This window comes from Mesoplodon bidens (genome assembly GCF_964165515.1).
Source record: "Mesoplodon bidens genome assembly, chromosome: 19".
In the NCBI taxonomy this organism is placed as follows: domain Eukaryota; kingdom Metazoa; phylum Chordata; class Mammalia; order Artiodactyla; family Ziphiidae; genus Mesoplodon; species Mesoplodon bidens.
In genome coordinates, this window is record NC_138179.1 from 41,549,215 (window position 1) to 41,573,737 (window position 24,523).

The following is a 24,523-nucleotide window of genomic DNA, read 5'->3' on the forward strand; positions in this document are numbered from 1 at the left end:
TAAAGACTCTTAAAAAATTGTCCACATCAAAAAAAAAATTGAAAAAGAAAATGGGTCGGGGCTCCCTGAACGCCTCTCACTGTGGTCTGTTGTTTTTAGTGGTTGATCCGCCTGACAACCTTTTTTCTTTTTAAGTTAGTGCCTCCCTTCTGTCATCCTTGCCTTACATAATAATTTCAAAAATTAGAATGACGAAGGAAGGTTTTTGAGCAGAGGTAACCCAGAATATATTTTTTTCCTGTGCTTATACTGTGATGTTTAAAACTTTTTCAGAAACAGTGTTCAAAAAGGGACAGGTTACTGGGTCCTGTCCCTTTCCTACAAGGGAGCACCCACAGGCTTTTAAAAGATTGAGGCTTATTTCCGCATTTACCGATGTGAGACGATTCCCAAGCTGTATGAAGTGGAAGAAGCAAGGACAGAACAGGGATATATAATATATTTCCATTTCTAACAAAAATACATCAACATGTGATGTACATTTACATTGTACATTCAGCCATTTGATAAATATTTGTCAGGGGCAGGGCGCAGTGCTGTGCCATGCGCTGTTCAAGATGCTGAGGACACAGCAGCGAAGGGAGCAGCTGGAAAGCCATGCCCTCTCGGGACTCCCAAACTAGTGGGCAAGCGTGGACTGTGGCTAACAGGGCACACAGGAGACTGGGGGCCTCCCTGCCTCTGGGAGGAGAGCCAGTTGCCAGGGAAACAGGAGTGGGAGACTCTTCATTAAATACCCTTCAATACTCAAAGGGGTTGAACTGTGAACCCAAAAACCTAACCTCCAGTACCTGTGAATTGTGATCTTATTTGGAAATAAGGTCTTTGCAGGTGTAATCAGGTTAAGATGAGATCATTAGGGTGGCCCAAATCCAATAACTGGTGTCCTTCTAAGAAGAGGAGATTAGGACACAGAGACACATAGAGAAGGCCATGTGAAGATGGAGGCAGACACTGGAGAGGCCAAGCGAGGCCTGGGTCATCAGAAGCTGGAAGAGGCAAAGAAGGATTCTTCAGAGAGAGTGCAGCCCCGCCAATACCTTGATTTCAGACCTCCGGCCTCCAGACATGAGAGAACAAATTTCTGTTGTTTTAAGCCCCCCAGCCCATGGGACTTTGTTATAGCAGCCCTGGGAAATTCAGAGCTTTTAAATTAAACACAATATGCATGTATTACCTGTTTTATTTATTTATTTATTTTTAATTGAAGTATAGTTGATTTACAGTGTTGTGTTAGTTTTGGGTGTACAGCGAAGTTCAGTTATGTGTATATATATATGTATATATTCTTTTTCATATTATTTTCCATTATGGTTTATTATAGGATATTGAATATAGTTCCCTGTGATATACAGTAAGTCCTTGTTGTTTATCTATTTTATATATAGTGGTGTGTATCTGCTAATCCCCAAACTCCCAATTTATCCCTCCCCCAAGCCCTTTCCCCTTTGTTAACCATAAGTTTGTTTTCTATGTCTGTGAGTCTGTTTCTGTTTTGTAAATAAGCTCATCTGTGTCATATTTTAGATTCTACATATAAGTGATATCATATGATGTTATTACGTATTTTAAATTAATGTTTTAAATAAGAATTTTAGAGGGGGCTTAGATATCAGATCCCATGGTAAGGGACTTTATCATTACCTTTCCGTTCTTCCTGGTGTCCATGTTTCATCTGGTTCCTTTTTCTAAAACAAATGATTCTATTTCCTTCCCTTTCTCTTCTCCCGTCAAGATGAGTGAGACAGCAGGGGGCCGAGTGGGCCGCGCAAGCTGGAGGGTCTCGTGAGAAAGGGGAGGACGGTGTCCCCTCCCTGCATGAGCACTGACACCCCCTCCACGTGCAAAAGGAACAACTCGCACCGCCACCCCGCGCGTGCTGAAGGACCACGGTCTGCTGAGGCCAACCGAACCACAGGAGGCCCCACGTCCTAAGGCCTCCCCTCCATACAGAATCATAAACGGCTACCCGATGAGCCACTACTCAGAGCTCCGCCAAGGCCAGGGCCGGGGAGGGAGGGACAGTTACCTCAGACCACACCTGCTTCACAGAAGAGGAATGGGCTCAGCTGGGCCTGCCAGCCTCCCCCTCCAACTGCTATGTGAACCCTTCATTCTCCCTGAGACCAAGGTGAGAGGCTGACGAGGCTGGGCAGCGGTGCTTCCGGAAGCCAGCCTCTGAGCCCTCCCCATGCAGGTTTAGACAGGTGTCCTCAGTAATACAAGACAGGGCCTGGGGGCAGCCCCCGCCAGCCCCGCCAGCCCCGCCAGCCTCTCCAGCCTGCACTCGGGAGGGAGGTGGTGCTGGGGAAGGAAGGGCGCTTGCAGAGACGCAAACCGAGCCGCTCACACGGGCCGAGGCTGGGGCATTGTCTTGCTTTGAAAACCCCCAGATCTTATTCTGCTAAAGCTTGCGATTTCTTCTGTGTGTGAATGGCACTTGAAATCTGTTTGTAATGGATCTTGATTGTGTCCAGCTGTCACAAACGGTTCCCCTGCCGCCCGACAGACAGCTGGCCACGTGCCACACAGTCCAGGCTTTCACTTCAAACAGAGGAGCTAATGCTCCAGTTCCCGCCAGACCTGCCAAAATATTTTCACTTGTGAAAAAAACAAAGGTGGGGGGACGGGGGGTGGGGGGCAGGGGCTCAGAGACAGAAGCGTCGGGAGGACAGCACGAGGAGGCCTCTGGGCCAAGGACATCAACGGAGGTGGGCTGGCCGCGTTCTGAGAGGAGTCCAAGGGCACGGTCACCAACCACACTCCTGTCGGACTTACCCCTTCAACCAAGACTTCCTGGGGGCCTGGAATTTGGGACCGACCGAAGGCAACACCCACTGGTCTCTGCCAAGGGGAAGTGTCTAACTGAAGCCATGCAAGGCAGAAAACAGCAGAGCAGTACACGTAAGAAGGGAGAATAAAGTACATGAACCACGGGTCATTTCTATGACCGTAAGAGCAAAAAACCACCTCAAGGTGCATTTTAACAGTCCCAACGGTTAGCGCGGGATGATGAAGGCTGACACATCCTTTCAACAACACAGCTGTGACAGGTGCTGGGAAACCTGAGGACGGGAATGATTTGATTAGGGCTTCTTGTCTTGAAGGATTGTCCTGGGGGCCAGGAAGGCAGACCAGGAAGCAGGTCCACTGGAGGTTGGCGAACTGGTTAGAAGACAATTTGAGTCCAAGAGAAAAGTGGTGGCGACTCAAGCTGAGAGCCAGGCGGTGGGGACGGGAAAGAGAGGACTTTCCGGCAGCCAGGTGGAAAGATCAGAATTCTGTCACTGATGCGTGGGAGTAATGTGAAGGAGGTGCCGAGCGTGGCGGGCACGTTTCTGGCTTTGGCATCAGGGTGGGTGGTGGGCCCCCAGCCATGGGAGGGACACAGGTAAGAGGAGGGCAGACAAAACAATGAACTCTGTCTGGGCCACAGATTTGCCAGTAGGGTATCCAGGAAAAGATGTTCCTCGGGCTATATTGATTAGACAATGGGGTATATTGATTGGAGTGGATTGATTCTGGCTACATTGAGGTATCCAGGGCTCACCAGATCCAACAGATTTAACACCGAAGGGACAGAAAAAGAAGAGCTCTTCAGGGAGACGGGGGTGAATAGTGTCCAATCCTGACAAGAAGTTGTGGCAAAGGCTCATCAGATTTGGGAATTGGGTCACTGAGTGGAGTGATGCGGGCAGAAGGCAGACTAAGGACCGTGGAGAAGGAAGCAGAGGGCAAATCGAAGCTTAGGTGAGGGAGAGGGTGGCTGGGAGGGGACACGGAAAAAATGGGCCTTTTTTAGGATGGCTGACACTTGAGCATGCTCACGAGAAGGAAGGGGGAAGAGTGAGACACAGGAGGCAGAAGGGAAAATCACTGAGGTGGGTCCCCAAGGGGTGGAAGAGGTCGGTCTGGAGAGCACATTGAGGACCCCACGGTGGGTCCTACAGACCATCCCATGTAAGAAGCATTAGATCAGAGCTGTGAGTGCGGTCCCCACCCAGCAGCGGGTTCAGCATCCCCTAGGAACGTGTTAGAAATGCAAATTCTCAGACCTCACCCCAGACCTGCTGAATCAGAACGTCGGGGGATGGGGCCCAGCAACCTGTGTTTTAACGACCCCCTGGTGATTCTGACCCTCCTCTCAAACCGGGGACTAGTACAGCATTTCTCACTCTCGGGAGTCTCATTTCCTTCACATTTGTATTAAATTAAATTAGTATTAAATAACTCTCCCAGGTGATGCTGGGCTCCGTGAGTGTTGCAACCGCTAGGTTAGAGGGAGAATAGACCACATGGAGAGGGAGAGAAGTTGCTTATGGTTTTGGTTTCCTCGTGTTTCACTGTTTATTTTGGAGTGGGAGGGAACACTTGGCAGTGGGATGAAAATCATTTGCCAAGAGTAAGGGGCACACAGGCGGTGGGAGGGCACAAACGTAAAACAGCCACTAATGGGATGGGAGGGAGGGGCCCCCTGAGACAGAGCCTAATGAAGCATGGCAATGAAGCTCTGGGCAGCTGGATGGTCCTCCCTGACAGTACCAGCCGGTCCTGATGCAGGAGTGGGGAAGGAATGAGCAGGAAGCAGCTGGGCTAAGCAGAGTCTGTGCAGCAGGGGCTCCTCCAGGCACGAGCGTGGGCTAAAGGGAGGAGCCAGTGCAGGTGACCGGCCATGAGGCCCCGAAGGCAGAGAGAGAACCACACCGCTGAGCTCCCACCAGGCCTCACGTGACACATCCTCAAGCTGCCTGGGATTACCAGAACCTAGCTTCACCTAGGTCCCATCTTATGGAGGCTGGCCACGCTACCAAGACTGGGCAGGATTTGTACCCTGGCCTTCCTCACTCCATCGTACCAGCCAGCCTTTCACTGCTCGCTCCTGACTCCCGAGGTCGGCCGAGCTTCTAATGGGCGTTCACCTGGTCCCCCAGGTGTCCTGCACTTTTTCTTAATCGGGAGACTCCATGCTCCCTGGTCACCTCCTTCTCACACCTGTGGTTCTCCCCATTCTGTTCTGATAACGCAGGCTTGGCTGCATCACAGCCTTGGAATCTGTCACCCACCTGCCTCTCTGGTACGACGTGCCCTACCACTCAACGGACTTCCTGAGCCACAGGTCTTCCCCCAGCCCTGAACCTTCCACCTTATGTTACCTTTGCTCTTGATTCCACCTCCGAATACCCAAGTGGCCCCACCTCTTCTGTCACTACCATGTCACAGTTGCAGACATGAGCACTTCTTGGCCAGCCTGTTGGACTGGTCACCTTCACCTGTCTTCTCCACCCCCGCCCCTGGCCTGCACGCACACTGCCATCAGCCTTGGGTGTGTAAAGAGTGAATCAGACCTCGCAGACCCTTGCTGACGATACCGCAGGCACTCACTGTAACCCGAAAGACACACAAAGAAAGGCTGGCATGAAAGGTTCCTACCGAAATTATCAATGGAGAAGCATCCTGTGCTTTTGCCTTGTCACCTGACAGGGTCGTTCAAGTGAGCCCCACCAGCTGGAGCCTACTCACCTGTCAACCCCCCATTCACAGCCTCCCCTCGTCCCCTAGGCCACCCCAGGCAGAGCTGGCACTCCCTCCTCCTGGTTCCCACTGGAGCCAGCAGCTCTGTGCTTGAGACCATGGGCTGCCAGGGGGAAACCTGGCCTCATTCATCTTCTACGCACCCAGAACCATGTTGCTACTGAAGGGAACCAGTAACAACACGGAAAAGCTATGGTCTTGCTTGTATGACCCCGTGCCCAGATTTGTAGCGGATCAACTCCAGCTGCCTCCCAGCCTGTGATGCAGAACCTCTGGACACAAGTTTGGCTGGTGAGACAGGCCCATGAACTGCATCAGTCACCCCAAACTCTCTCCCACCTGCCAAGCACCCCCTCTGGTTTGGGTCCAGCAGATGTCTCACCTCACCTGTTCTTACTTTGCTGTCCTCATTTTGAGCTGTCTGGCCAACCCCCCCGCCCCCCACAGTGACTGGAATAGAGAGTCCCCGTGTCTGAGGGGCATGTTTGGGTGGGGCACTGTGGGGTATCACTGAAGGGAAGGAAGGGGCAAGGAGCCACGGAGCTCGGGCACCAGAACCCACTCAACGGAAACCTGCCTTCGCCTGGGACTGCACTAGTTCCTGTCACCCACTCACAGGCACGGCTCCTGCCACCTGTAACCTGCGGATCACGGAGCGCTCTGCAGGGACCTGTGCCCCCTCCTGGCCTTACCCCACTTCCAGGACGTACGGTATCAGCCAGACCCTGCCCCTCCTGTTCCCGTCAAGCCTGACAAGAGCTGCAATGTCCACGTGAGTCCAAATTACACTCTGTACCAACACTGAATTCCAGTCCACACAGGAGATGAGTTTTCCTCACCACAGCCTCTGGCATGTGGCCGGAGCAGCAGCTGGGCGTGCTCACTCAGGTCAGGGGAGACTGAACAGGCACTGACCACATCGCCGTGCCCTACCCACCGCTGCACACAAGCCAGGCTCAGGAAGGGGTCCCCAAACCGGAGGCCTTGGTCGCCCCTGCCAACTGTGAGGAAAACTCAGTTTAGCAAAACCTACGATTTCTCCCTCATCTTTCCCTACAGAAATCCAACCATTTGGTTCAAAAAATTTTCAAACAAACCTCAGTGGAATGATACTGTTTCCAAGTTTCAATCTGGTGCTCATTGAAATTCACCCTCAAAGCTCAGGGAGTCACTTCAAAGGATTTCTCCCTTCTTAAATTCAAATAAATGTATGTATTAAGACATTCAAATAAACCTCTTTATTTCCCCTTTATTCTTAACAAAGACCTGTTCTAAGCTTTGCTGCACAGACTGCTAAAGGCACCTGACTCCCACTCACAGACAGGTGACCAGAAAGTGCCTGAGGCCAACCTCACATGCAAACTGGGACAGCAGACTGGGGTCGGGGTGAACCTTTTAAAAGTCAAAGGGAAAAAAAAAACAAAGACACAGGCAGGACTCACAAAAACTCCTTGTTTTATTGCACCGAGATCTCGACAACATCTGGGGCCCCTCAGCCCCTGGAGCGGAGGTGCAGGTCACGTGCCGTGGGCTCGACGCGCACACGGGGCCGAAGTGTGAGCAGGGCCCCAGCCAAGGGTCAGGGAGTGAGAGGACCCAGGACCACTGGGAGGGGTGACCCCCCAAACATGAAGTTAAATTAGACCCATGTTCTAAGTCAACGAAGTCTAAGATGCTTTAGTTCTTTATACACGTACACCTAGGATCTGGACTCGTTTTCTGGGCCTATCCTTTCCCTCCCAGTTTGGCCGATGATTCTCCGTGGGATGGGAGGACTTGTCTACTTAACAGTGATTCTTAAATGCTGCAGGGTCAGGCCAGTGCTCATCCCTGCCCAGAAGAAAAAGGGTACGTTCTCCTCAGGAAAAGCCTTTATAATTATATAGTGGAGAAAGGAAGAGACTTGTTTGGAGAAGAGGGAGAGAGAGAAAGGAGATCAATTCTGTGCTAACAAACAACTGAATTTTTCTTCTTTCAGCTACAGAACATGATAAAAATATGGTCGGGGAAATAGTTCACGCAGGAATGGATGTCAACATCTCAAGAGAGAAAAAAACCCTGCCCACGGAGGCACCTGCCTTCCCTCCTGAGATGACAAATGACAGAGCCACAGGGCACTGGGGTGGGTCCCTCAGCTTTGAGCAAGGTGTGGTTGACATGCAGGAATCAGTCCTCTGAAAAAGACAAAAAGGCTCCCGGGCCAGTCCAGGCAGAGCCCGGTTCCCATCTGCTGGGACCAGAGCAGCCCCAGCGCAGGACACTGGTATTATTCTCCCCAACTTTTTAAAGAGAAATACAAAAACAGGAAGAAAAAAACATAAAGAACGACCCACATGAAAAAATTAACATAGCTCCCCGTATAAAAAATGTAACACTTTTTCGATACCACCAGGATCCCCCAGGCCCCAGAACAAGCAGCAAAGGGCAAGGCTCCGTGAAGAAGAAAGTGGGGGCCAGACAAGTGCATTGGGCCTCAGGCCGAGGAGACCACTCGAAGGACAGGACCAGGCATTGGCCCACTCCCACACGAAGTGATACCGAGAGGAGAGGAAGCGTGGACATGCGCTGAGGGATAATCTTCAGATGTTAATTCCATACCTTCTACCCCTGGGACATGCGTCCTTTTTCTGGACAGTATCACCTCACTGAGGATTTCCCGTATTTATTAAATTATAAGTTCGCAGGCACAGCTTGAACAAGATAAAAAAGTGATCGTGATCTTCTCGAGTAATACAGTCATCTAAATTCAAAAAGCACTCACAAAATTGAGCAGATGAAGCCAGTATTTGCATATTAGGGAGAGGAAACATATTGCTGATGGAAGCCACAGGCCTGGTCAAAAATAAATGTTTTATATCAAGTAGTAAAATAAACGGAGAATCTACCCCAAGACCACCACCTCAGTAAGGACCCCCGGTTACTGCAGCTGCAAGGGAGGGTCCAGCAAAGCCACCTCGGGACAAGTAGCAGCCTGAGGAGCAGATGTGTCGGCACATCTTTTCGGCCCCCAACCTGCCCCACTACAGCCACCTGCTCTCCGGAGAGGCTCTAGAGTTTCTTGTAAGAGAGAGATGCACTGGCAGGGCCGCCCGCCCCGCAATTCCACAGAAGGGAGAGGCAGCGGCGTGGGGCCGGCCCGGGGCACCGACTCTCTGAGGCTGGACAGGTAAGGCATACAGAGCCCCCACCTGAGGAAGCGGGAGGCGCACGATGAGGTGGCAGCGCCAGCCGCCAGGAGTGGGGGATGGAGGGCCCGTCGAGAAGAGCAACTGGCTGCAGGCTGTCATCTCTGGAGCTCGAGGTCACACTGGGCAGGCGCAGCCACCGTCCTCCCCGCTGTTCCCCGCTGTCCCCCGCAGCCCCAGGACAGCATCACAGGGCACTCAGCCCCATCCCGGGTCCCGGTTGCTGTGCTGCCCCCTGCTCTAAGAGTCCCCGTGTCTGTCACAGTGCGTGTTGTGTCACCAGAGGTCCTGATCCACAGAAGCCCGGGGCCTCTGCGGGCCGTCCCCCATGGCAGGCCTGGAGCCGACAGAGCCAGCAAGTCCTCGGCAAGTGGCTCTTCAGTCCAGATAGACGGTCCCCAGGAAGGGACCGCGTCTCTGGAGGCTGTGAGGCAAAGAACATCATTCTTGAGGGAGAGAAACGAGACCCCAGGAGTCCCACCACCACCCCTGGAGAGCGCGTCCAACACAGGCAACGCCACTGACACGAGATGGAGCCTGGAAACAGCCTGGTCCTCAATCTGCGAGTGACCGGTGTGTGCACACCACACTCCACACCGTACACACCACAGCCCATGCACGACTACACACACACACACGAACAAACTGACCCATCTTGACAGCTGCAAATTCAGCGGCGATAGCTGAGACTGGAAGCCTTAGCTGGATGAGTCACAGACCAAAAGTTCCGTCTACTCTGAAGTTTCTGGAAGGCGTTGAAGTTTCTTTTCTTCTCTCTCTTGAATTTTTTCAATTTCTTTTCCTATGACAAGAATCACAGTGTCACAATTCCCAAAAAGGGCTCCCCCAGGTCCCGGTGGCTCCTTTCCAAGTGCTTACTACGTGCCAGCACGAGTCTCAACGTGCGACCTAAACTAACAGATTGACTCTCCAGTGACCCACGAAAGGTGTCCCCACGACCCCCACCTCACTGACGGAGGAGCAGGAGCAACTGGAGGACACAGGCTTCCTGAACCCGGCAGCGCGGCTCCAGTCTCGCCCTCGGCCATTCTGCGATGCTGCTGCCCCTTCAAACAGCCCTGAAAATCCAAGGCCTCCCCAGCGCCCTCCGAGCCGAGCTACTCCGCGGCGCTCCATCCCCGCCAGGCGCCACCACGCGTCATACCTTCCCTCGGTCGAACTCTTCGTCCCAGTCGTCAATGACTGTGGCCATGCGGGCCAGCCTGCTGTCCTGAATGGCATCCTGACTGACAGCTGACACCTCACCGTCCCACGTCAAAACTGCAAGACAGACACTGGCATTGCGACCTGCGTGGGTCCCGGCTGCCCTGTGCATTTACTTCAAGGGTGAAGTTTACAAACTAGGCTGGTCTACTCCTAATTATTCAAAAAGTTTTGAGTGCCACCTTTTGGTGAAAATGGATACACAGAGAAGGGAAAGGGGGGGAACAGAGCGGTCTCCGGTGTGTAGGCCAGTCAGTGATCCTGTCACTTAAAGGCAAACACTGTTAACCCCGAATATTTAGTTCTTTTTAAGCCCATGCCCTCATTTGAGAAACAAAGATCTTGCGTTCTTTCTCCGAGTCCAAATTAGAAAAATAATGTTCTAAATAAAAACTTACAGCGTGAGTGCTGGATGAGTTTTTCGGTCTGTTGCCTTCCCCGACTCTGGGATTCTAACGCTCTCCCTGGCTGGCCTGCCCTGCCCTGCCCTGCCCAAACGCGCACACTCCGCCCTCTCCCCGGCTCCCAGAGCCCAGCAGGAAGCTGCTCTGGATCCCCACCGCAGAAAAAACCCGCCTGCAGGGTTCTTGATCTGCATGCAATGGCAGTGGGGTCAGAGAGGGTACAACAGACATGTACATTCCTCTTCCCATCTTCAGAGCCAAGCAATTCCTATGCACAAGGCTCAACACAGGAGGTCTTTTTCAGGCCCCTCTACCTCCTCCTAAGCCAACTGCAGAAGACAGAAGTCTAGGCTCAAAACCAGTACCTCTTCTCCCGTAAGCTTTATCAGATGAATATTGGAGCAATTCCTGGACCACATCAGATTCTCTCTCTCTGTCCCAGGATACAAGAGGAGCCTGTCCCAGCCCTGCAATCAGAATAACATTTACATACATTAAAAATAAACCACCGAGGAAACGCTCATAACACCTTTTATTTACAACAGAATCGCAGAACTTACTAATGACAAATTCTTTAAAGAATGTGTAAAAGCAAGCTCTTCCTGCCTGCCTGCCTGCCTGCCTGTGACAAGGGAGTTAACGATTATTCTTTCTCAAGAGAAGAGGTTATTGGTCCAAAGCAACTCTGCAAAAGATGAAAACCTGAACACCGAAAACAAAACAAAAAACCTACAGGCAGCAGTGAGCCCTGGGTCTGAGGGAGGAAGGGAGAGGAGTTCCGGATGGAGGCTCCTCACCTGCAGGGAAGGGGCAGAAACCCGGAGCAGCGCGAACTGGAGGAGGTGCCGCCGCCACCAGCACCACCGCAGCTTCGCAGGGCAGCTCCCACCTCCCTGCCCCGGAGAGCCTGGCCAGCAAGGACATCTGCACAGAGAGCACTGGCCGCCCCTTATCAGGGCTCTAGAAACGACGTCTGAGCTGCTCCTGGCCTCTGCCCAGTCCCCCTAACCACCCAGAACTGTCAGAATAGACTCACCCCCCTTAACACAAGCCTGACCTCATCTCTCTGGTCCGCCAATTTGGCAATGACCTGGTGCCCTTCAGGCTCAGTGCTCTGAGCAGGACGGCGTCCACTGTCTGCCCCCGACCTGTCCCCCACTCCCTCTCCAGCCGCTCCTCAGCACAGCTTGGGCCCGGTGCTCACGCAGAGCCACCTGCAACCCAGGCTCTGGCCTCTTTAGGGTCACAAATGCCTGCCCCAATTTTGGGATTATGAGCAAACACATGGGGCGCTGGGCGTCCCCGCAGCCCTAGCACCTGCCCACCACGCACTTCCTGCTCTGCACTGGGCAGAGAGGCCTGGGGCGTGGCTGCACCTCCCGCTTGGCTGACGTGCTCACAAAGTGACCCCGTCTGATGACAGCCAGTCTCTGCAGCCTTTTCTCCAATGACACATGGGCTGCCTGAAGTGGCCATTCCTCACTGCCCAGCAGTTAGTGCTTTTGCTGTGTAATTAATGGAATGCCGTGTTTATTCATGAATTGGTTTTCCCGAGTTTGATAAACTACAAATCCATCCCTGGGAACCAGTGTGCCCCCAAAGCACAAACAGCAGACCCCAGACGATCCGCCACCTGGGGGCCCCTTCCTGAGGCGCTGAGGACCTTCGCTCCCCTCGTTTAACAGACTCACTCCACCAGGAGAGCCTGGTGAAACGAGCTGGCCCACTAAGGAAAAAGAAAATGAAACATGAACGAGGCGCTTGGTGGAGGTCTCAGCCCAGGCACGGCCACAGCACACAGAACCCCAACAGCAAAAGGCCACACGATCTTCAGGAAGGCCGGCTACAAAGAGAGGCAGAGGGAGGTGAGCTTCTGAACCCAATGCTGCAAGTTCAAGTGGCAAAGAAAAATGCCAGGCTGGGCGGCCCAGGAGTAATTCCAGTGGGAAGGTTTAGATGGGAACAGCCCTGAACCAGAAGAAACACTGTGCTCACAGAACGTGTAAAGTTTACATGTACCCCATCTTTTCCTACGGGGTAGTTCGGGCTGAACGATCTGCCAGGTGAGGAGGTCCAAGTGGGCAGACAGCTGGCACGAGGGCAGAGGTAAGAGGTCTTCCAGCAGGCCCCTCCCAATGTACCGCACCTGCCTCTAGACGCACAGGGCAGACTGGCTCCCACCCCCTGCTCCCCTGGCGTCCCCTCCCGGCCCAGTGCACACCTGTGGGGCTTCCGGGAGCCTGGCCATTCACAGCTGTCCCTGGCCTGCTCCCAGGGACTACAGAGCGCCTCTGGCCCTCAGACTCATTCTCTTCTACTTCCTGCTGTGACTCCTGCTTCCTTTTTTTCTTTTTCTTTTTCCTTGGTGATGCTGCAACAGTCTCTGGCTGGATGACATCTGAGGAAGAGCAGCTCCTAGGAAGTCAGAGTTGACAGTCAGCTCCTAGCAAACTGAGGTCCAGATACCCTGTGAACTTTGGTGCATGTGTCTCAGCCCTCCAGAAGAGCCCCAGGAGACTCCACCCGAATCTGACCAGGACCTGCCCACGGCCACAGTCCAGAAAAGCACACAAGTGTGTTTTTAATCCGAGGCAAGTCCCACAAGGTGGACGACAGGACCCCAGCGCAGCCCGGCCCAGGTCACGTGACCGCCCAGCACCTATGGGGCTGGCCAGGTCCGGAACGCTGTTTCCACTCGCCACCCGCCTGGGACACCTGACGATACAGTCATGTCCCAGAGGGCCGGGCAGTGCCTGTATTTCCAGACAGCACCCACTAGGAGTGGACTGTGTGTGAGCGGAGGTGCAGGGCTCCTTGCTCTCACCCATGCCGAGGTGGGTGGTCCCGGCGGAGGCCGTCTTCTCCGCCAAGGCCCTCAGCTCCCTTCCTCCTCCTCTTCCTGCGGCTCACGCGGGGGCCGTCGCTCACGCATCCCACGGGCCAGCCGTTCCCCGGCTGCTGTCCGCCCTCTTCCTCCAGTCTGCCCGCCGGCGGCTCCGCCCGACCCTCCTTCCTGTGCACGGGGCTCCAGGGCGGCCCCGGCGTGCGCCCCGCCTGCAGAGGGGAGGCGTCCGTGTCCCCCGTGTGCTTCCTCTTCCTCCTCTTCCTCTTCCTGGAAGGCCCTGGAGGGGCCGCCACAGCCATGCAGGTCTCTGAGCCCTGGCCCTGGGTCTCTCCCACGCGGGTCTTCTTCCTCTTCTTACAGAGACCCTGGGGGGGCTCCCTGGCCTCTGGCAGCTGGTGTGAGGGGGCCCGGAAGCCCCCGTTGACCTGAGGCAGGGGGGCAGAGGCGGGCGAGTGGCTCTGTGGGTCTGATGTCCTGAGAGGCGGGGGGCTGCTGGACAGTGACGGGGAGTGGGGGCCAAGGGGGGGCTTCAGGTGGCTGGATGGTCTCGGAGCAGGTGACACAGCCCTGTAAGGACAGTCAGGTAGTGAGGACAGGCTGAGCTCTCCCTGCCTTCCCTCCCTCGGCCCCTTCCCTCTCAGGTCAGGATTTTAAAAGACTTTCGCCTATAAACCTCAGATATATGTACATTTCAGCAAATGTTAGAAAATACATGCTAACAAATTCAAATCTTAAGATCAAAGTTAATAAAAATAGTTACATATCTCTTAGTTTCTTGTCACCAGGCAGTTCAAAGTACTTTTGCAAACCCTAATGTTTCAGATTCTCAATACAAATGTGTTGGGAGGAAACCTCCACTAAGCAATAAATGTCCAGCCTCCGCAAGTATCAGGTGTCTGAGCACAGGCGGTGAGTCTTACAAGAAAGGCAGCTATGAGCCTACGCATCTTCCACTATTACCCTTCAAGGATTTTCCTCTGAAACTTGGGGTTCAGGGAAATCAGGGAAACAGACTTTCCAGTCAGATGATACAGCAAGACAAGTAAAGGGCAGGATCTAGAGCAAATCAAGTGAGACTCTTGGATCTCCTCCTGCCAGCTACGCGACCTTGGAAAAGTCAACTTTCCACTCTGGGCCACAATTTTCTCATCTGTGAATGAGTGACAATAAACCCATCTCCAAGGGTTGTTAATTAACCAGGACTGTCTCAACATCATCTAAACTAGACAACAAACTCTGATGGCAACATACAAACTGCACTACTGCATCACGCTACTCTGCGTTTTCTGGAATTAAAAAGAAAAAAAAAGCTATATGTCAAAGAAACAAAGAAAAATACCCAATAAATGTCTTGGACGTTTAAGGACCTAGCATGTGCAAGACCCCCGTGGCCAGGACTGAAAGCGGGAAGGGGGCTGGACGAAGGGAACAGCGGGGCCCTGAACGAGGAGGGCAGGGAGGGCACGTCGGCGCCACGGCAACGCCAAGCCCGCCCAAACCACCCCATGGCCTCGCGCCCCATCTTCCTTCCCTCCTTCCTCCCTCCCCAGCTGCCAAAGGCCTTGATAGCCCCTCAGCCCTCAAACAAGCCATTTATCGGTCATTCTGGGCCTTTGGCCCTGGACTCACAAAGGAACACGAGCCCTCCCTGTACGGAGAGGGCCAGGAGGCGACAGCCCAAACCTCCGGAGGGGCATCTCCGCAAGAGCCTGAAAAGCTCCCAAAGAACCTCGCCTCCCACAGCAGCCTCCGCAGCACACGGGGGGCACCTGAGCCCACTCGGGAGGCCCTCAGGGCCAGGGTAACAGACCCCACCCCACCCGAGATAAGCCAGGGAGCACGGCTGGGAGACACAACCAGTGCACAGGACCCCGAGCTCACGCAGGGTCTGTTCAAATGCCCCACCCCTTCCACTTCAGGGTCCTGTCACGGGGCTGGGGGGCCATAGGCAGATCAGCTCACAGCACACACATCACCACGAGCACGTGGCAGACGACGGAAGATGAAGACAGAGTAAAAAAACCAGGGCCTGAGAGACCAAGCTGCCTCTGCCCCGCCGAAGCCCCTTCGGCAGGAGGACAGATGAGACACCGGGCAGACCGGTGTGCTGTCCCCACGGGGAGGAGCGGCTGCCCCGCTTACCGGATTGTACTGACAGGCCAGGTGGAGGCGACGACGGGGTGAGTGGGTTTCCAGGGGGAGGTGAGGTCGGAGGATGGAGAGAGGGGAGGTGGACGGAGGTCATTGCCGGTTGCCCTCCGCAGGGTGCTGGCCTGCAGTTATTGACATAAATAAAAACTTGGTGCTCTAAAAAAGGTTGCCGTGAGTGAAGAGAGAAAGTAAAAATAAAGTAAAAATAAAATAAAAAATAAAAGCCCAGAAAGAAGGATGAGAGGACAGAAGAACAAAAAAGGGGGCGTGAGGGGCGGGAGAATGGTAGAAGAAGAATCAGAAGTGTTTTTGGTTAGAAACAAAAAGGAGAAAACGAAGGAAGTTTAAACAAAAATCTCAGTACGACAATTACGTCACGGAGCTTCGAGGTGCACAAGAGGTGCCAGTCAGCCCGTGTCCCGTGCGTCCCCGTGCTCAGAGCTCCCTGCCGGAGCCCGTTCCCCGAGGCTCCCTTAGGACATCTGTCCACAGATGGAGACAGAGGACGGCTGTGTGGCCCTGACCCTCTATCGGCCACTGGCCTCATCCAATGACAGAGATGCCACAACCTGCCCGCGCCTGGACAGCCCTCCGCCACCTAGGGACGCCCAACATCTCAGCTCCTCGGGCGGCCAAATGCCCCCGTGCTGCCGCCCCACCCCCCAAACTACAATCGAACCGGCTCCCCAACCCCGACCGACACCCTCCCACACACCCACCTTCCTGGCAGAAAGGGCCAGCTTTTTGGCCGGCGGAGGAGACATGGTGTTGGCGGGCTCGGGGGAGGCGCTGCTTAGGTCGGGGCACTTGGCCTTCACCAGCTCCGCGTCCTCTCGGGCCGGCAGCACCTTGGCAGGGCCGGCAGAGTGGGTTCCCTGAGAATCGTCAAGAGGGGTGGCTCCACTCTGGGGGGCTGGGGGGGGCCTGGCGGGGCCACCACCAGCAGGGTGCTCAGGGCTGGAGCCCCTCCTCTCGGCGGCTGGGCCCTCATCACCCACCTTGGGCCCAAGCCCGTTGGCGGTCCTGGCGGCCGGGGGCCGAGGTGAGGTAGAGAGGGTGGCCCTGCCGTCCCAGGAGCTGGGCCTGCGGCCCTCACACCTGCTGCCGCCTGGCTCGCCGGTGCCGGGGGGCCCCGGGGAGAAGTGCTGCAGGGGGGCTGGTTTCTTGACTTTCTTTCCAGGCTCATCCAGAACAGTCGGCACGTGGGTAGGCGTTTTGCAGAGTTTGGGGGAAGGGGACCCCAGGGGTGGCTTGGGAGGAGTGTATCCATTCTGAGACTTCAGGCCCGACCCAGGGCCATTCCTGGCAACGGGCACCCCGAGCTCTTCAGGGGTCTGAGGCTTCTTCATTGTCACAGGGTCTGGTCTCTAAAGGGGAGCAAAGCAGAGGAGGCGGTCAAAGCTGGAGGGAGCACAGCCGGCTGGCGGGGCCCCCACAAGGAGGCAGCAGGCAGGGGCTCTGAGGGGCAACTCTAGACAAATTATTTACACGGACACACGGTACAGATACCGTTACTTCTTTTCAGCATCTTTGGAGTTGTGCACGTATGGGGGTGCCTCTTTATAATTATCTTTACTACGAAAGCAGTACATTTTCATCAAGATTTGAGAAATACAAAAAAATATAAAGGGAAAAAATTTACCAAGTCCCATCACCTAAACATAACCCTCCATTAATAGGCTGGTGTCTTCTCCCTTTGGTCTTTTCTTCTGACACAGGTGCACAGGAGCATCTCAGTATCACCGTATGCCATTATCACCTTCATACTCTGGCCCATCAACAAAGGTCTTTATTGTTTGACTAGCGACCATCTCATTGCATGAAGAGTTTATAAACTAGACTGGCTCCAGGTCTCCCTGACATGACCACTAAGGTGCTAATTGCCCCATCCTTCTCCATAGCACCATCACAACTGGGTCTATGCCACTCACTCACCGAAATGCTCCCCGAGGCCTGCTTCGGTGCTGTTTACCATGACACGCCACCTCCACCCCCAACCAGGTCAGGGTCTTAGAGACTATGTGCTGAAGGAATGGTCAAAAGACTGAATCTTCTTCTGTACTTAGTACTCCACGCTAATTTTTTAGAAATGGAATTATGAGGCTGTTAATATTTTCATCAATTAGGATGCATACTGCCACACTGCATTTACTGTACTCGAGCCGGCAACAATTTTTTCCCAAAATACTTGCTAATTTGATACTACTTTGAATTACTTAAACATCCATATCCTCTGCACAGGCAACAGAGTGACTTTAAGTCACTTAGGTCATTATTTCTTTATTAGCATTCTTCCTGAAAGGAATACATCTTCCCACTGTGCTGCAAAACCTGTGCACTTGTTGAGCATTTAAGAACTTATACAATGTTGCTTAGAGTAAAATAACTTTTGTGCAACTGCAGTGTATTTGGAAAGTTATTTTCATGATGAAAACACGCAGGGTCAGTGAAGAGGCCTTGCGGTGGCCTGACCAGGGGGTGGGGTGGGGTGGGGTGGGGTGGGGGGCAGGGCGGGGGGGGGGGCCGTGCTCGCCCTCAGGCGCCCCCACGCCCATCGCTGTTCCTCTGAGCAGCACCCAAGGCTTCCGGCTTTCCTGCTCTGGCCACAGTGACCATCACCTTTGCAACCAGGTCATGGCATGTCACTGCGACGTCAACTCCAATGCTTCTATTTCAGCTTCTATTTTCTTGAATGTTGGAAAGGAAACAGATTTGCGTAAATGACTAAAACCCCTGTAGACATGTGAAGGCCCCAGCAGCCTGTGTTTGGATTTGATCTTCAGACTGAAGGGAAAGGATCACAGAAGTAGTCAACAGAGAGGGCCGTTCTATTTTTGAATTATGAATTACGTTATAAGGAAACTGCTATTATCTTGTTAATAAAACTGAGTTCTTAACTTTTTTTAGTACAAAATTTCAAATACATATAAAAATAACTTCAAGGGTATTCCTTAATTGTTAACACGTTACCACATTAGCTTTCCTGCTCTCTCTCCTGTATATATATGTGTGTATATATGTGCATATATATTTTCCTAACTATATGAGTTAAATTTTAGACACGACGTCCTTTTACCTCCATATACACCCACGAGTATTCCTAAAAACAAAGGATGTTCTTTTAGCATAACCACCATATAATTATCAAAATCAGAAAATTAACACTGGTACAAACTACTCACATTTTTAGTATTACAATGTGGGGATAAAATATTTTTTTCCCAGATGCTTAAGGCCAGAGGTTTGCTCGGGGAACCTGTCACTGCACTTCTGCGTGGCAGCTGCTCTAAGTCTTGATTTGCTGAGTCAGGTTTTCTCATCACTGTCCCCTCTTCCTCCTCACCACTGTTGGCTCCGTGACCCACTTCAGAAAGAACGTGGAATACAGCAGGACTGCTGTCTGCACTCTCCTTCCATCGGGCCGAGCTCCCCAGCATGAAGAGGTCTGGGGGCTCCACGATCCCGAGAGGCACAGGCACGAAGAACAGCAATGACTACATCAATCCCCTTAAACAAGTACCTTTCCAGTCACTGATGAGGATGTGGTCCCATTGCTGATATTCTTCCTGGTGTGGTCTGGAACCACCCTGGGGTGGCTGGGAAGGGAGGAGGCTGTCCTGCAGATGGAGCCCTCAGGACTCTTCTTAGAGCCTGGAATCCTGTCAAAGGAATAGAACAAAGTCAGGGAGTGTCTTACTAAAGCTGCAGAGGCTTTACCGAAACTGAGTGTGAGAAGGAATCAGAATACAGAAGTCAAGGTTACAATTCCATTCCAAAAAAAAAAGGGGCAGGCAGGGAGTTCCCTGGTGGCCTAGTGGTTAGGATTCCAGGCTTTCACTGCAGTGGCCCAGGCTCAATCCCTGGTCTGGGGACTGAGATCCCGCAAGCCACGCTGCACGGATAAATAAAAAAAAAAGGCAGGCAAAGGCAGAAAAACAGCCAGAGGGAACCATGACTGTCCCAACGTGCTTCTCTGAAGCTGACTTTGCCCTTAAACCATGAGAACTTACTACGCAGCCTCAGATTCTGCTCAATGTAAGCAGAGAGCAAATTACTCAGTTCTTCCGAGATTAGAGTCTCAGTTTATCAGAAAGCCATCATCCTGGAGCAGCAAAACACCTCCCTTCTCCTCATCCTCCAGGTCGGTGACAATCAGTACCAAGAAGAGGCACCTTCCAAAGGCCTACACCCTCTTGACTACTTAGCCTCTACCCTCTGACAACCTACCTCACTGCCCACCGTGATCACTTTCCCCACAGAGGAAGGTCTGTACGCCAGCCGATAGCCAGATGGAACGCATCTAATTTGGGGCAATAACGTAATAGACAACCTTCCAATTTACATTCAAAGTCACCTCACTGTGGGGCAGATGGACTCCTGCTCTGACCTTCCCACAGGCTCTGGCTTTGACTCAACAGCCAAGTGGATGTGATCTAAGTGTCCTTCCCAGTGGCCACTCTCCACTACACCTGACTGGTAGGAGGAGAGCTGCTCCTAGAGCTTCCCTCCTGCAGAATTCCAGTCACTTTCATGCAGAGAAAGGCCAGGGAGGCCGGTCGGGGCGAGAGCAGAGTGAAGGCGAGCGCTCTGGGGGGTTGGGGTGGGGAGCCGGTTACCGCAGGTAGAAGAGGACGTAGGCCTGCTGGTTCAGAACCACCTTGATGTTGCTGGAGTGGACAAAGGAGTCGTTCATCTGGTACCACTGTCCATTGCTTGCCTGAGCAGCGCAGGGTGTGGACGAAACAAAACACAACGATCAACACTTCCGCGATCTTTACTTTTAACAAGGGAAGGAAAAAACCTTTTAGCTGCCAAATGTATCCCAGTGCTGATGAACTAACTAGCAATGATTTCATAAAATGTCAAGTATCTCTCTAACTTGGAATGTGCCCCTGAGGGTGCTGGAGTCCCCCTTCCTTCCTGGCACCCCAAAAGATGCGAGCTTTCCTTGGCAGGTCTGCTCAGCACAGCCTCTCCCACCAACATCTGGCCTTCCGAGACTTCTCCAGGGGTCTAAGGACAGGGCACTGGCAGCAGCCCCCCTCCAGTGTCTCATCGCAAGGCCAAGAGTGGGACAGGTTTAAAACACGTCTTTGCACTCCACAAAGAAACAACAACAGGACCTAGACACAACCACAAAACACGGCCACTTTCCACAGAATAAACAGTCTGCAGAGGTCACATCTGGACTTGTGCAAACAGGCACTGCAAACCTGCCCCCCCCCGGAGGTAGCACGCGTACCACCACCTAAGACAGCCTGACACGAACACAGGAGCCACTGACCTTCACGTAGCAGTAATAGTGCCCGGCGTGGCAGCTATAGCCCGAGTGGACCAGGACAGCATACAGCCCGTACATGACAGGCTCACCATTACTCTGGGACATATACGGACGGATGTTCAGGAATTCCGGATATCCCACATCCTGTTTGAAGGGAAAGGCAATTACAATTCATCACTGGGAGTAAGGGTCACCTTGCCCTCTCCATCAGCTGGTCTTTAACAATGTGGGGCAATGGGCACACAGCAAGGCTGAGGCGGGAGCCTCCCTTAGTCAGTGATTAAAAAAGAAGCAGAGGGCTTCCCTGGTGGCGCAGTGGTTGAGAGTCCGCCTGCCGATGCAGGGGATACGGGTTCGTGCCCCGGTCCGGTAGGATCCCACATGCCACGGAGTGGCTGGGCCCGTGAGCCATGGCCGCTGGGCCTGCGCGTCCGGAGCCCGTGCTCCGCAACGGGAGAGGCCACAACAGTGAGAGGCCCGTGTACCGCAACAAAAAAAAAAAAAAAAAAAAAAAAGCAGCAGAAAAGTGCAGTCTTTCTGTGGGAGTTTCTATGAGAAACTCTTACTTTATTGTCCTGACAAGTGGTTATGGTCTCCTGTCTTGGCCGTGCATCCAAATTAGCTCTCTCACTACCTGGGTCCCACGTGTGAAAGGAGAAGAGTTGTTCATTCTCCTCCCTGCCACCATGCAGGAACACTGCAGGGGGAGCACAGGGGGACAGCACTGGGAGTCAGGGCTTCAGGAAAACAGGTGCTGACTCCACATGGCCAACTGAAACAGCAGGTTAAACTTTTAACAGAGTGGCTCAGGACGAAGGTCATGCCATAATTTATTTTAGAAATCAACAATTTTTCATAAGAAAATATTATCAAACATGATCTTTGAATGATACAGATATAACATACTTGCATTTCTGCCTGTGCACATACAGACTTTTAAAAAAATGAAGTACAGTGACTTCCCTGGCAGTCCAGTGGATAACACTCCACACTTCCACCGCAGGGGACACGGGTTCAATCCCTGGTCTGGGAACTAAGACCGCCCCCCCATGCCACACAGTGAGGCCAAAAAAAAAGAAGTACGGTTTACACAGAGTGAAAATAGGAGTACAGTTTGGTGAGTTCTGACCAGCGTACACTGATGGTTACCTACACTCCATTCAAGAGACAGACACGGACCCAGAAAACCCCCTTCTGTCCAGTAAGTGCCCCCATCTCAAGCACCCACTGTTCCGAGTCCCACAGCCAGTGGTTACTTCTGCCTGTTCTTGGGCTTCATACAGTTGGTACCTGTTGTCTGGATCAACAGAATGTCATGATATTCACCGACATATCTTTTCCTGTCTATTGACAATCTCAAAATCTCAAAAGCCAACACACCCAATAGGCTCAGGAGCCCCAGTCCAATCTTGCTAGACATGGGGCTGAAATCAAACAGACCAATGTTTCTCAAACTGTGTCCTAATGGAAAACTAGTTCCAGGAGATTTTATGGCGGAACGTGAGACCCTCAGGGCAGAAGCAACACGACCTCATTCAGCACTGATTATCTCCCGGATTTCCCAGTGCCTCGCATGGCATGGTGCAATGTAAGCCCAAGTGTTAGAATGGAGGAGTGAGTGACTCCCTCAGTAACTGAGTTTAGAAAATTCCTCATAGTAAACTCCCCTTGGAGATTCAAAATACGACACAGCTTAATAAAGGCTCTGAGAAGGTCTGCAATGAAAAAGAACTATTTTAACTTGGGCTTGGTGTTTCCCAAACTCGGGTGAACACAGAACACGGAACACTTTTCTTCAGGGTACCATACTACCATTCTGCAGAACACCAGTTTGGGAAATGTTGACCTAACCACTACCACTGCCAGTGAGAAGACTGAAAGCTCAGACAAGTGCCTCACCCCAAACCAAACAGCTAGGCTCTACCAACCGAGAACACATCTCCATCCAGGCCCTTATGAGACGAGGCATCTTCTATTAAAACACCACTGTGCAAAAAAGTAAATTATTACACTCGACAACGAGGCACAGCATGCAGCTGCGCCTGCTTTAGAGACAAACAGGACATGGGAGATGGGAGCTGCAGGGCACAGTGTCCATCACACTGATTCTTGGGCCACCCAGACCTTCTATAGCAGGAACACCCCAAGCACAGGAAGATGCTAGGGAAAAAAAAAATGTTTTTGAACTTGACTGCATAATGATCATTTAGGGACTTTGCACAAATGCGGCCTCCTGGGCCCTGTCTTCCAGGGATGTGAATCCACTCAATCTGGAGTAGAGCCTGGAATCTTTCAAAAAGCGCTGACCAAGCAGCCTGGGCACTGTGAGCGCTCACCTTGGTGATCTTCCCCCCACTGAAGTTGGCGAAGCGCTTGAGTGAGAGTGTCAGGACGTTGGACGTCCTGTGGATGGTGAACCGCTTGCTGGCCGGAACCTTCTTCTTGCATCTGCGAGGAAGGGGAGAGGAAGCACTATCAGCTTGTGCTCTGAGGACTGCTGTCCTCACACTAGGTTAGTATCAGAATGTCAGGAACTGCACGTTAAATAAGGGGTCTTCTTTAATGAGACTGTGCCCTCTGCACCCCTAAAAACTAATCATCGCCACTTAAGGAAAGGAAAGCTACGGCAGGGCACCCAGGACTAGAGAAAAGGTGGAGATTCTAAAGCAAAAACGAAGTACTTTCCCGAGGAGACTAAAGAAGATGCATGGAAAAGCAAATCTGAGCAGATGTGGCCAAGAGATAAACAGGCAGGCAGGAAATCACCGAAAGCAAAGCCAGAAGACAAGGAAATGAAGGGGGAGAAGACAGAGGCAAAAGTGAACAGCTTCTAGAGCCAAAGGCGGTGAACTGAGAGGGATAAAAAGCGGGGTTGAGGCACAGAATCGTCCACCTGAAAAGCACAGTGAGAAAAACTTTCATTAGTGATTACAGCTTTTAAATGACCTGGATATAAAGTAACACACCCACACACTGAGACTGCACAACCCTAAAGAGGACGAGGTCAGTCACAACTGCTGAAATGGAAAAATGCCAAGGACAATTCAAGTCAAGAAGGGAAGCCACAGAACACGGCTTTTCGAGGAGGCAGGACGGCCTCCGGAGCAGACGGCCATGTCCAGTCACTCCACTTCTGTGCCTCAGTTTTCTCCTCCTGTGAAATGGGAGTAGTAACAGTCCCTGCCTCACGAGTGAGTGCACACCAGGCCCTCAGAACAGGGACCAGCACGGAGTAAGTGCCACATAATAAACAGCAGCTATGACAACCACGGCTATCCCTCCATCTGTGTTGTTTAAAGGGTTTCAGTTTTAAGACACATCTACGCCACTCAAGAACGTGGACAGTGACTGGGAGTTCCCTGGTGGTCCAGTGTTAGGACTCGGTGCTTTCACTGCCGTGACCTGGGTTCAATCCCTAGTCGAGTAACTAAGATCCTGCAAGCCGTGAGGCGCGGCCAAAAAAAAAGAAATGTGGACAGTGGTCATCTCTGAGGGCGAGAGGGAGGGAGGGGAGGGCAGCCGTGTCAGGTTAGGTGACATATTTTCTTTCTGGCCGGCTTGATCTTTTTGCCACGAGCAAAACGAAACTTACTTCGCACACATATAGGCGTTCTCTCCACTCAGGACATCTGGTTTCACAAAAAGTTCCAGGGCACGCACGATATTTGCAGCTTGCTGAGAAGGACAAAAACAGGGAATAGAACAAAGAGCGGAAGAAAAAGGCTGACTCTCCAGAAATGCCAAATGTAAGGTCTTTTTCAGGCTGACGCAGCAAATCACAAAATTTCACTTGCATAAGAACTGGCCTGCTAGCTGCCACCTTCTGGGAGTCAGAACATGGCAAAGGAACTGGGAGTCAGGCTGTTACCCCTCCTCTGTTGACGAGGATCACAGCCCCGGG

General features: G+C 52.5%; 1 protein-coding gene across 4 annotated transcripts in view; it reads right to left on the reverse strand.

Annotated features, from left to right (window-relative positions):
* Positions 1-6,970: 6,970 nt before the first annotated feature.
* Positions 6,971-24,523, reverse strand: part of USP36 (ubiquitin specific peptidase 36) — a 37,390-nt gene continuing 19,837 nt past the window's right edge. For all 4 annotated transcript variants that reach the window (XM_081220138.1, XM_081220136.1, XM_081220137.1 and 1 more), the window contains exons 9-21: positions 24,215-24,297; positions 22,959-23,070; positions 20,626-20,766; positions 19,958-20,058; positions 18,862-19,000; positions 16,061-16,708; positions 15,333-15,463; positions 13,170-13,757; positions 12,567-12,760; positions 10,711-10,812; positions 9,883-9,998; positions 9,368-9,519; positions 6,971-9,141 (exon numbers count right to left, since the gene is read on the reverse strand). In XM_081220138.1, the coding sequence (XP_081076264.1) occupies positions 9,388-9,519; positions 9,883-9,998; positions 10,711-10,812; positions 12,567-12,760; positions 13,170-13,757; positions 15,333-15,463; positions 16,061-16,708; positions 18,862-19,000; positions 19,958-20,058; positions 20,626-20,766; positions 22,959-23,070; positions 24,215-24,297 (2,487 nt within the window). In that variant the 3' untranslated portion in view covers positions 6,971-9,141; positions 9,368-9,387. The remainder of the gene's footprint in view (positions 9,142-9,367; positions 9,520-9,882; positions 9,999-10,710; positions 10,813-12,566; positions 12,761-13,169; positions 13,758-15,332; positions 15,464-16,060; positions 16,709-18,861; positions 19,001-19,957; positions 20,059-20,625; positions 20,767-22,958; positions 23,071-24,214; positions 24,298-24,523) is intronic.